Source organism: Mustela putorius, unplaced genomic scaffold (genome assembly GCF_011764305.1).
Source record: "Mustela putorius furo isolate JIRA1106 unplaced genomic scaffold, ASM1176430v1.1 tig00000151_pilon_pilon_pilon, whole genome shotgun sequence".
NCBI classification, from domain to species: Eukaryota; Metazoa; Chordata; class Mammalia; order Carnivora; family Mustelidae; genus Mustela; species Mustela putorius.
In genome coordinates this window covers 9,987,016-10,000,000 of record NW_025421296.1, presented here as the reverse complement: position 1 = coordinate 10,000,000, position 12,985 = coordinate 9,987,016, and the positions used below count along the sequence as shown (strand labels likewise).

At 37.1% G+C, this 12,985-nt stretch overlaps 1 protein-coding gene across 1 annotated transcript in view; it reads right to left on the bottom strand.

The window, feature by feature from the left end:
- The window catches only part of BPNT2 (3'(2'), 5'-bisphosphate nucleotidase 2), a 36,147-nt gene that overhangs the window by 7,389 nt on the left and 15,773 nt on the right, over positions 1–12,985 (bottom strand). Inside the window, exons 2-4 of the mRNA XM_045075766.1 lie at positions 11,496–11,658; positions 9,908–10,003; positions 516–677 (exon numbers count right to left, since the gene is read on the bottom strand). Coding sequence (XP_044931701.1) covers positions 516–677; positions 9,908–10,003; positions 11,496–11,658 — 421 coding nt within the window. The remainder of the gene's footprint in view (positions 1–515; positions 678–9,907; positions 10,004–11,495; positions 11,659–12,985) is intronic.

Sequence of the window (12,985 nt, the reverse complement as noted above, 5' to 3'; positions counted from 1 at the left end):
AGCCTAACAGCACAATTACTTTGAAATTACATCATATATAAAACCATTGTTGCTGATACATCACTGACATGAAGATGCTTTTGTAGTATTTGAGGAATAGCAGTCACTGTAGTGAGACTATTGGCCCTACTGTGAGGTGGTTTCATTCTTTTCTTTCCTTTTTTTTTAAAGATTTTATTTATCTATTTCACAGTGAGAGAGAGAGAGAGCGCACATGCACAAGCAGGGGGAGCAGCAGACAGAGGAAGAGGGAGCAGCAGGCCCCCTCGCCAAGCAGGGAAATCAGTATGGACGCTCATCCTAACGAGCCACCCAGGCGCGACTGTGAGGTCCTTTCTAACAAGAAGGCACGTATGACTGAAATCTCACCCTAGAGATAACTAAGCAGGAGACCATGCCTGTCTGCAAAGTACATTCTCCATTCTCACTTTTTTCCCAAGCACAGGAATACAAAATCTTTCTCCCAACATTAGCCTTAACACTGTCCCCAGCACTACAGGGAAGTTGCAACGTACCAGCACCACCAGCTGGGATAATGGTAGTCTGGTTTCCAAAAGTCTGAAGAGCAACCTGTTTGACCATTCCTGAATGTGAGCGTGACACTACGATCCTTGGGGTCTTCTCATTGTAGGAAGTGCGGGCTTTCACATTGGACCCACCGTCTACCATTGCCCAAGCTGAAAAGGAAATATAATATTCATTAATAGCACTGAAACTTTTTGAAACAGGAACTCGAAGTGTCAAGAATTGACCAACAAAATAACCTTTTCCCCAGAATTACTTGTATGTTCTCCCCAAAAACAGAAATACTTTTTTTCTGAGAACGAGTAATATTTAACATTTTTATACATTAAGATAGGTAAATATTAAGACAAAGCTAAAAAGGCCATGTAATCCTGCCCAACCTCAGATAATAACTACTAAAAGCTTGGCTTAAGAACTCCCAGGCTACACCTCCCAGTGAGGTGCTAAATAATACTGCATCAATTATCTCTCTGTACCTAAAATGGCTTCCTTCCCTACCTTACACAACTTTGATCTCAAGGTAGTCTTTCCTGAATATCCTGCATGCTAATCTCTATTCCAAAAGTCTGGTTCCTGGGGAACTCAACTATGATAACCTAGGACATAAAGACAACTAGTTACCCTGAATAATTCAAAATTTAAAACAGGTAAAAACCTGTTTTTTTTTTCCTGGTTTTTTTTTTCCTAATTTTTTTTCCTCCTCCTATTTTCTCCTCCTTACTATTTCCCCTCCTCTTATTTTCTCTTCCTATCTACTTCTGATATATTTATGGTTTTAATGATAAACAAAACAGTTAGAGAGGTGAGTTAGATTTACACATCTGCTTTATCACGAGAATATAAAAAGAAAATGCTCTAGATTTCAAAATAAAACAGAAATTTCTAAGAAGGTGAGGAGACCTTAGAAATGGCCTGAAATATTTTTCTTCACTAACTATACCAAGCTATACAAGAAAATAAACTTACTCAGAATCATCCCAATCAGACTGCTGTTCTAGCAGTCACTCACTATGGGGTAAAGCACAGTCCACCACGGCTAGCAGTGAAAGCAGCTGCATTACCACTTACTCCCGGCTGCAGGAGAAAGCAAGGAAAACGAACAGAGAGTCTGGGTTTCTGAGCTGCCCAAGGATGATGGCAGTCTTTTGGACTCCTCTCACACTTCTTTCTGAAAACCATACACTGCAACAAGAAGAGCAAATAATAACACCCTTAATCAATAGCTAAAGAATAAGAAGGAGATGAAGAATAGTCATGAACACAAATTTATGAAAAAGAGGGAAGTAAATACCGAAGATCAGTAGAATGAGTGCCAGAGCTGAACCCAGTGTGGGGAATATGGCAGGAGCTTCACAGAAATGTCAAGAGTTGGTGGAAGCCTCTCAGTGGTGGTAGGACTCAGAGAACAGCCAGGATTTCTCCCCAGAAGAAAAAGGTCCCATCTAAAATGAGAACTACTGAAAGTAGGCCCGAGATATGGCAACAGAACAGTTATAAGAGGAGGCCTGGAGAAGACACAGAGCCAAAGTGAAGTTCTCAAAACAGACCAGATGACATACAACATCTTTCAGAAAGTGTCCCCATGAGAGACAATTGGAAGACAGCAAGCAGAAGAAAAAGAACGGGTTGAAGATAAGGACTTTACTAAAACAAGACAAGATCCAAAAAAACAGAAAAAAAGTGAAAACAAAAAAAGATGCCTGATAATAAAGATAATGCCTTCCTCGCTCTAACAGAAAAGAAATTTCCTGAACTGAGAACAACCCAAACTCCTTTTCTGCCACCTTCCCATCTACTGCTGGTGGCCGGCCCAAATATAAGAAATATGTACAACTGCAATGTCCACTGAGAAGTCTAAGAAGAAAACACAATGAATGAAGGTTAAAATATTTCAGGCTACTTGAAAATTTCTCTAAAGCAGAGTAAAACTAACACAACATCCGAAGACGATTAAAAATAAATAAGCAACAACAAAAAAAACACTATGGAACAAAAAATAACTCAAGAAAGATAGAAGATATGAAATGGGAACTCACATTATAGGAAAGAAACTGCAAACAACAACAAAAAGACAAAATCACTTAAGATTTAGCACTCGATCACAGGATACACAGAAAGGCAACAGATTGGTTCAAAAGCACAGCAAGCAATGAGAAAAGCAAAAAATTAAGTGAAACAAGCAAACAGATAAAGGGGACCAGAGAGAAGGTTAATAGATACAGAAGTCAGTTAGAGAAGAATCAATATACATGTATCAGGACTCTGTAAGAAATAAAAACAAAAATAATGAAATAGAACTAATCTTTAAAACTTTGATTCAAAAAAATGTTCCTGAAATAAAAGACGACTGGGAGACAGTCACACTGGGAGACATACTGTGTAGATATCTGCCCTGAATCCCAACTCTGAATCTGAGATGTATCACAGTTCTATTATTTGTCTTTTAAGATAAAGCTCTTTGGGGTTCCAGGCAAAAATACTGAGCTACTTACTGACAAAGGAAAGAAAATCAGATTATCAGCTTTTCTGCCAATAAGCTTCAACATGCACCCACACAGATACCGTATCAGTCCAACAGTTTCTACCCAAGAAAAAAAAGAGTGTATAGTTGAGTGATACAGTGTCCTACAAAATTCTGGTCGACGGGAACCTTCAGAATATGACCTCATTTGGATATAGGGTCTTTGCAGATGTAATTCAAGTTGAGGTCATATTGGATTAGAGCAGGCCCTAATATTGGTGTCCTTATAAAAATAGATGACAGAGAAATATATACCAGGAGAATGCGAACTGGAGGTACGAACTGGAGTGGTATGTGTACAAATCAAGGCATGTCAATGAACACCTAGAGCTACTGGAAGCTGGAAGAGGCAAGGGAAGATTCTTTCCTGGAGCTTTCAGAGGGCACACAACACAGCCAACAACATGCTATCAGACTTCTGGCCCTCAGAACTGTGAGAAAATAAATTTCTGCTGTTTTAAGCCCTCTAGTTTATGGTAATTTATTAGAGTAGTCCAAGGACACAGGGCTAAACCAAAGAGTCTATAAGTAGCTGAGAGTTTTTCAAGAATGAAGGCTACAGAAAAAGCTTTTCACATGTGAGAACTCACGTAATATGACCTGGATGAGCTAGCTCTCCTGAAGTAATCTACTAGAGGACAAGTTTTATCCAACCAAAAGATGACTGAAGATCTCTTAGCAAAAGCACTGTTGGTCAACACTGAATAAATTTAACTGTGGATTTAAGAGAAAACCAAAGATAGGAATAAAAGTGTGTCAATGTTATCTCACAGAGTCGAAGGTTACCATTTAAATCAGAAGAAATGAACAGCAGAAACACACATTATCAAAAAAGAAATGACTTACTAAAATGGGATGGTAGTCAAGGAGCCTAAAATAAACTGATTTCACTGTTGCTCACAGGGGAGAACCAACAGAGGAGACAACTAAGGCAAAGGACGATATAATGGCATTTAAACAAAAAGGCATATATAAAGTAGTTAGTAAAAATAGGCAAGGAAAAGAACAGATTTAACTTAAAAAACAGTATCTGTAGTTTGAGTAGCAGTGAATATACAAAAATCCATGAGACCTTAAGGATATCAAAAAAATAAAGGCAAAGTCTGCTCTTCATCGAAAAAAATAACATTTGTTTCCACTGGAGGTAGTTTTTACCCTACGTCCTTACTTTGAAATTGGTGAAGAAAAGAAGTTAAACGTGTATTTTGTCTTCCTAACAGGAACTACCTTTCAGGATTAAAAAAGTAACTCCAGTTGATAGAAGAAATTTCTCAGTAGAATTCCAGCTCATGTATGTAGAAAATACAATAGAATTAGAAAATTCCATTTCACATCTTTAATAGATCTTAAAATTATTCTGCGAAATGATGAATTAGAATCCTGATTTCAAATGGTGCCAAAATATTTCTCCAGACTAGTTGCTGATAGCAAGGGAATCAAAATAATTTATAACAGAGATCTGGTCAAGACCACTTGAACCATCTTACAGCATCACTAATAATGACACTAGATATGTCATATAAAATGATGCAGCAGGAAATACATGAAGAAAACCTACAATGTATTCTTGACAAAAATCAACCTTAATCCAATCAAGACTTCAGATCTAATTTGCATTTTATAAGAAAAAGAAGATAAAAAGTAAGTAAGTTAAATGACACTCTGAGGAAATAATCAGAAGAGTCCAAAAAGCAGGACATTATATAACAACTAACTTGATCTCAACATGTCAATGTCATGGGGAAGAACAGGACTGGAGGCTGTTCTAGATTAAGAGAATTTAACAAAACCACCAAAAAAAAAAATGCATGTTACTTGACTAGATCTTGGTTTGAAGTAACCAATTGTAAAATCCACTTTAGAAACAACTGGAGGAAATGTGAATATGGGATCAATTACGGAATAAACGTTAATTATACTATTAAATTCATAATAGTACATAATATAAGTATTACATTAATAGTATATTAAGAGATGCATAGTGACATATATAGGCATAAAATGTCACAATCCTTGTAATTTTCTTTTAAGTACATAAAAAAAAAGCAAATATAAAGAAATGTTCAACTGTTAAATCTTGATTAAAGAGCATATGAAAATTCTGTACAATTTTATGTTTGTTTGAAATTATCCACAAAGAAGTTAAAAAATGAGAAAGGAGAAAGCAAAACAACAACAACAAAAAAAACCTTCCTCAATTCTTTTTAGAAATGATCAGTAAAAAGTTTTATTAAGAAATGAATTTACAGTGCTGCATCTCTAGAGGTCAGTATTGTGTAAGAGAATAAAGACAGCCTATCTAATACCAGAATAATCTTAGATAAGAATTAGTAATTTAATATTTTAAAAATGTATTTCATGTTACAGAATTTCAATAAATTCTGTCCTAACACATGCATGGACAAATTATTTCAAGCACTTTAAAAAAATTCAGTAGGTAAGTAAATAAATGATTGATGATGATGACAAGGTAATCATGAAAAGGTAAAATAGCAGCTAACAATGGGTTTACTCTATCTGAGGATATGCTAAAAAAAAAGCTGAGTGGGAAATAAAAAGTGACTGTTACTTTGCTACATATTTCAGACCTTATAACTTAGCTACATATTTCCAATGCTTGCATATACTACTACACTAAAACATTTATATATTACTTTGTTAAAATACTATTTAAGTACCTGTTGCTTCTTAGGATTTCGAACTCAGTGAAATACTTCTAATTAAGTTTGGTAAGGATTTTGATCAGTTTTGCTCTACCTGCTGCCAACAACAATACTATCTAGCTCCCATTATAGTCAAGTGTAGCTAAATTCTGGTTAGCATATAATACTTGATAGTTGGTACTCTGCCAGTATCAATATACAGTCTGGATCTGAAAATAACAGTCCAAAAAGAGAACACAAGCCAAACACACCTTCGATACAGGAACAGAAGGTCACCCCACACCTAATTAAGGACTTATTGATTCTTCTGGAATGTTTGCTGACTAGCAAGTGCCTTTGTTCCAGCATACTGGACAACTTAGCAGCATCACAGAAGAACAGGGCATTTTCTTACAACTTAAGGAAACCATTTTGAAACGCAAGCTTTTCCTAAGTTAGAAACTTTGGGCTTTTTTATTTTAGAGGAGTTAAGACTCTAGGGGGAGGGGATGCATAGTCTTATGGAATACGTTTTTTTTTAAAATGGGCATTTTTTATGATCCTTATTCTCCCACCCCTAAAAGGAACAGATGTGGAAATCAGGACCCAAAGAATGTTAATCTCTTCACCTATCTAGTACCAACTTCCTCTTCATTTCCTTTACTACAATTCTAATTCTCTCTGGAGTAGCAGGCTGTTTGCAGCTAAAGGGGCCATGTGACATTTGGCTAATGAGATGGAGCAGAGGGCTTAAAGTTACTCTTTCCTAATACAAAGAATATCTGGGATAGATCTTTTGTCCCTCTTCTTTCCCCTTTCTTCCAGCCTGGAAGAAAACCATGGAAACTGGAAACACCCATCTTTGTAAGCAAGCAAACAAAAAGCTACCTTCTAAGAGAAAAAGCAAAAAGAAGATTCAGGTGCTTAACAGTATCATAAACTGAACCTTCCTGCCATTTGCCTATCTTTACTACATGAGAAAAACAAAACCTATTTATCTGTATACAGATAAATGTAACCCTAACTGATATAGATAGGCAATGAGGAACACTATCAAAAAAAATGAGTCAACTATACTTCAATTTAGAAAGGAAGGAAGGGAGGGAGGGAGGGAGGAGAGAAAAAAAAAGAAAGGAAAAGAAGAGGACTTCAAAGACTTAAACTTTACATGCCTGTTTTTCTTTCTTTAATTGAAAGTCACTAGAATTCCTCTTTTACATACTTTCCAGAGTGATTTTGAGGCTGAAATGAATTTATGTCAATACATTTCATAAACTGTGAAAATACTAAACAAATGTGAGATATTAATAAGGAGTGGTTAGCTCTTGCTCTAACATTAGGAACTATGTGGCTGTCATAAGAGCTTTGCTAAGCCCCTTTTCCCATCTATAAAAAAACAAACTAACAACACTTATCTTTGTCTCACAGAGTTATCATAAGGTTCAAATGAGATAATTTAGTTTATTGCAAATAGTTAACCACTATACAAATGTTAGGAATTGTTGAGTTATTACGAAAGTGGTGTGATATACTGAATTGCATAAAATTCCCAAGGTTGCTTCCTCCTCTAATTTAGCTGGATGACCTTGAGGAATGCATCAAACTTCTAAGTCTCATTTTCTCATCTGTAAGTGGTAGTATTGGTAAGTGTACCCTTCTCTCATGTGTTATACTAAGTGTAGCAATACTGCTAAATTAAGTTATGCTCCAATATCCACTTGCTCTATTCTCCCTCAGTGACAGAACCCTTAAACTGGATGCTTGGATGGCCATTAAAAAATAAAGACCACATTTCTAAACCTCCCCTATGGCTGGGTTCAAGCTACGTTTTGGTTGATGGGATATGAGCTGAAATGATGCATGCAACTTATAGGACAAACCCTTAGCAGAAAATGTCCACGTCTCCCCTTTGATCCTCTTCACTGGTGAAATGCCGATAAACCAGAGAGCCATCCTCAGTCAAGCAGAAGGGGGCACCAAAATTTAGCAAGGCAAAGCAACAAAAAGAGAATAGCCTGCATGCCTAATCTGTTTGCATATGGACTATTAGAGAAGAGAGAAATCAACTATTTTATTCAAGCTCTCTTATTCTGGTGCACTGTATTACAACAGCCTAAATTAGCAGCCTAACATGTAGCCTCACTTATGCAGTAAGGATTAAAGGAAACATGTGAAAGCAAACCACAAACCATAAAAAGATTACATAATTAATTTTAAGGCACACTGTTGCAATAATGACATTAAATTCTTTATAGCTCATCAAATTGTTAACTGTAAAAACTGTATGAATGATGAAAAGAAGATATAAGGTCAGATTAACACAAAACAGATTTGGTCTATGTTCAGCCAATCTCAGAGGAGCTGGAATCTGGGATACAAAGTATTCCTCAAAGCAAGTAGTTTGAAGAGTAGTCAAAAACTGACCTTGTCTCCATTTCTGTCCACTTGACAGCAAGCCTTTTTACGCAGTGTCAGCCACACAGTGAGGCACAGTGAGAAGGGCAGAGTAAACAAAAGAGCTAACTGTATGGATGCTGGGTGTATTTGTTTCCTAGGGCTGTCATGACAAACTACCATAAACACGGTGGCTTAGAAGAAGAGAAACTTACTTTCTCAGTCTTGGAAGCTCACACATTTCACAGTTCATGAAATGTACTGGCAATCCAAAATCCAGATATTGGGACTGGTAGGGTTTATTACTTCTGGACACTCTAAGGGGAATTTATTCCATGTCTCTCTTCTAGCTTCCAGCAGCTGCCAGCAATCTTTGGTGATTCTTAGCTTATATGCATCACTCTAATATGTGCCTCTACCATCCTATCCTATACCCCATGTCTCAGTAATGCTGGTTTCTTATAAGGATACTCTCATTGATTTAAGGACCTACCCTAATCCAGGATGATCTTATGCTGATAACTTACTTTAATCACCTGTAAAGACCTGACTTTCAAATAAGGTCACATTCTGAAGTTCTGACTGTTAGCGGTTTATTGTCCCTCAAAAGATATACTGAGTCCTAATCGCCAGCATAGCAGAATCGGACCTTATTTGCAAACAGGGTTATTGCAGATGTAATCAGTTAAATGAGGCCACGGCAGAGTAGGGTGGGTTTTTTATCCAGTATGACTGGTGTCTTCATAAGAAGTAACCCAGAGACATAGGCAGAATGCCATGAGGGGCTGAAGACAGAGAATAGAGTGATGCGTTCACAAGCCAAGGAACACAACAGACTGCTGTGAAACTATTAGAAACTAAGAGAGAAACTACAAACTAGCCGGCAAACTACAGCAAAATGGTTGTGCTGATACCAAAATGTCATGCCAGTATTCACTAGCACTGGAAAGACTTTGGGTAAGGTCATCCTGAGCTGCAGGGGAAGCTCTTTGACATGATATTCTATACTCCCAACTCCAACATGACGATCAAAGATCTCACCTGCCATCCGTACAAAGCTAACAAATATGACTATATCAAGAAGGTGGGGTAGGCAAGGGTCAAATGAACTCTGAAACTGAACTCTGAAGAAGTGTCTAGGGCTATACTAGGATTAGCCTGCTGCCAAATTGCCATTCCCCTTAACCACCACAATATCAAACTTATTTTCTTTTTTTTTTTTAAAGATTTTTATCAGAGAGAGAGAAAGAGGGAGAGTGAGCGAGCACAGGCAGACAGAATGGCAGGCAGAGGCAGAGGGAGAAGAGCAGGCTCCCTGCTGAGCAAGGAACCCAATGTGGGACTCGATCCCAGGATGCTGGGATCATGACCTGAGCCGAAGGCAGCTGCTTAACCAACTGAGCCACTCAGGTGTCCCTCAAGCTTATTTTCTAATGTGACAACAGATTTGGCTAAGGTCCCTGAAGGTGGATCTCAGAACCCACATGGAATCAATGTGTTAAGATCCCTGGACCTTATCCCCTGCAACAGCACAAGAGAAAGAATTCAGCTGCTGGGAAGTCTGTGTCCAACTATACTCCTCAACACTGACTATCTCTCATTGTCAGTTTCTATCCACTAAAGAAAGTTTAGAAAGCTCCGCTTCATTGTATATTATCATTACCAATGACAAAATCCTCACTGTATCCAACAAAAGGGTGAGGTATGGTAGGGGATTGACCTTAATAATTGCTGAGCTACAGCTGAGATTCTGATAGGATGGTTAAGTATTACAAATGTATGACTTAAAAACATTAACTCTCGAAAGCTTTAGTGCATTTCTTACCTGTATATTCAGAAAATGGTTTATGTATCACTCCTAGTACAGGTTTACCATTCACAGCCACACATACCATAGTAGTGACATACTTTCGAAGATCCTCTGTGAAGAAAAAGAAAACAAAAAGAAGAGTAACAAAAATTATTAAAATAATTCAAATTTTTAGTTTTAAATTTGAAAATCAACTCAAATACTTAGTCTCTGTACAAGGGATGTACTCACTAAATATCATCACTATTATATGATCAGGCCAATTTTGGTTTAGGAAACATTTTTATTAAAAAAATCCCCTCGAGGGGCGCCTGGGTGGCTCAGTGGGTTAAATAAAGCCTCTGCCTTCGGCTCAGGTGATGATCCCAGAGTCCTGAGAATGAGCCCTGCTCGGCAGGGAGCTTTCTTCCTCCTCTTTCTCTCTGCCTGCCTCTCTGCCTACTTGTGATCCCTGTCTATCAAATAAATAAAATCTTTAAAAAAAAAAAATCCCCTTGGGGCACCTGAGTGGTTCAGTGGGTTAAGCCTCTGCCTTCAGCTCAGGTCATGATCTCAGGGTCCTGAGATCAAGCCCTGCGTCAGACTCTGCTCGGTGGGGAGCCTGCTTCCCCCTCCCTCTCTGTCTGCCTCTCTGCCTACTTGTGATCTCTCTCTCTCTCTGTGTCAAATAAATAAATAAAATCTTTAAAAAAGAAAAAAAAACCCTCAATATTCCCCATTTCCATTACCTATTTCTACCTATTTCCATGACCTATTTCTACCTATTTTCTAATATCACTACTATTAAGACACCTTATATATCTTCCTCCTGTTCTCCAAAAAGCTACCTACTGAGTGTCTATTATGGTCAAGTTTAGTGCCTAACAACTAGAATACAAAGATGAAAAGCAGAAGGCCCCACACTCAGAACTTACCATCTAGAAGGAGGGCACATAGATAAGCAATTAACTTTACCATATACACCAAGAGAACAGAGAAAAAATGGGAATTGGATATCTCTAGGTGAGAAACAAGGCAGGAGAGGAGTTATAGAAATGGAAATCTAAGCTAGGGCTAGATTAAAAAAAAAAGAAAGAAAGAAAACAAAATGGAGATGAGGTGAGTAATTCTCTCTTTTGCTACTTAATTACCCCTGGGTGCCTAGTATTCTGAATTCCAAAGATAGATGTATATACAATAAAACCTAAATTGCCCAAATCACAAGTAAATATTGTATTTTGGCTATATAAATAAATACCTGAACTCATACAATATATAACTCAATAAAAAACACTTCAATAAACAGGTGTCCAACAGGAACCATTTTTTTTTCTGACTGCTAAAAATGTCCCTTCACTGAAGGATCAGTGATACAGTGAATCACTACCACCAATAGGAGTATGCCACAATATACTGGTTTTGTGGTCAGGGGAGAAAGGTTGAGAATAACTGATCCAGTCCAAAGGTTTCATACTGCACTGCATTAATCCTTAAAATCTAACTGGAAAAGTTGTGTAAGATCGGTAAAGTATTTACTACCAAGTATATATTACCTGCCTTTGTTCTGGTTCTCCAATATATAATGGCAATCTAAAGTCTGAGATCAATCTTAATGTAGAGTCACCTGTATATTCCTGTGTAGCATCAAGTGGATCGATCCAGACAGTAACACTCTCTGCTGGTACCTCTTTAGGGGTGGCTATTTCCTTCAGGATGTCCTCAGGAATCTTACGATCCCATAAGATCACCTCCTGATCAGCTGCATCCACATGTTCCTCAGTATTTATCTGCACCAAAACCAGAAGACAGATGAAAAATTTAGAAACAAAAAAACGCCACCTGAGAAAATACAAGACAGAAAAACATTTCAGACCAAATCACACAAACCGAAAGTAGGTAAAACAGTATTTTTATTTTGAAGCACTTCACTGTAAAATGGAAATATGTAAAAGAAATTCCAGCAACATCCTGTCTTCAAGTACTTTCTAATCTAATATTTAAGCTGTTTGTTGCCTAAGATAGAGAATCCAAATATAGAGAAATAGAGAGAAACTAAGAAAGCTTAATGATATTTACAAAAAACAGTAGATCTAAAGTGTAAAAATAGACTGACAATATGATGGAACACTGAGCACGATCAACTCTAAAAGGAAGAGAAAAGTGACAATGGACTTAAAAGAAATATGCCTTAAAACAGAGAAATGACGAATATATGGATGTTTCCTGTTTCCTGTCTTGCTAATTTTGGCCATTCTAACTGGTATAAGGTGGTATCTCAATGTGGGTTTTTATGTTTTTGTTTTTTTAAAATTTTTAATTTTTATAAACATATAATATATTTTTATCCCCAGGGGTATAGGTCTGTGCATCGCCAGGTTTACACACTTCACAGCACTCACCATAGCACATACCCTCCCCAATGTCCATAACCCCACCCCCCCTTAACCCTCAGTTTGTTTTTTGAGATTAAGAGTCACTTATGGTTTGTCTCCCTCCCAATCCCATCTTGTTTGACACAATGTCCTAGAAAAGTAATCATCTAAAATATACCTTTGATCAAAAGAGAAAAGAAACATGGAAATAATAATAGATCATAAGTTAGTTAGATCATAAAATGTAAACAAAGGTAAGCTGGGTAATCCAAAAGGACAAAAACAGAAAATCCCAGAAACATCAAGCCACTTAAATCAAAAAATATTTTTAATATGGTGTACAGTAAGCATCCAACCCATCCATTCACTTATTTCTTCACTGATTCTGCAAATGTTTACTGATTGCCTACTACATGCTAGTTCTAGGGCCTGATGTATAAAAGTGATCAGTTTGAGATAAAAATCTCTGCCCTTGTGGAACTTAGTAGAAATTCTAGAGAGGGAGATAAACAATAAACAAGATACATAAGTAAAATGTGATATGCTGAATAGTGACAACAAGAAGACATAAAATGTAGCAGGGAAGAAGTATGTTGTAGGACAGTAGAAGAATGGCTATTCTTTAAGATAGGGTGCCTGGTTTTATTCATACTAACTAGCCAAAAATTAGAAACTACCTAATGCCCATCAGCTGATGAATGGATAGACAAAGAGTGGTTCATCCATACAATGAAATGTTATT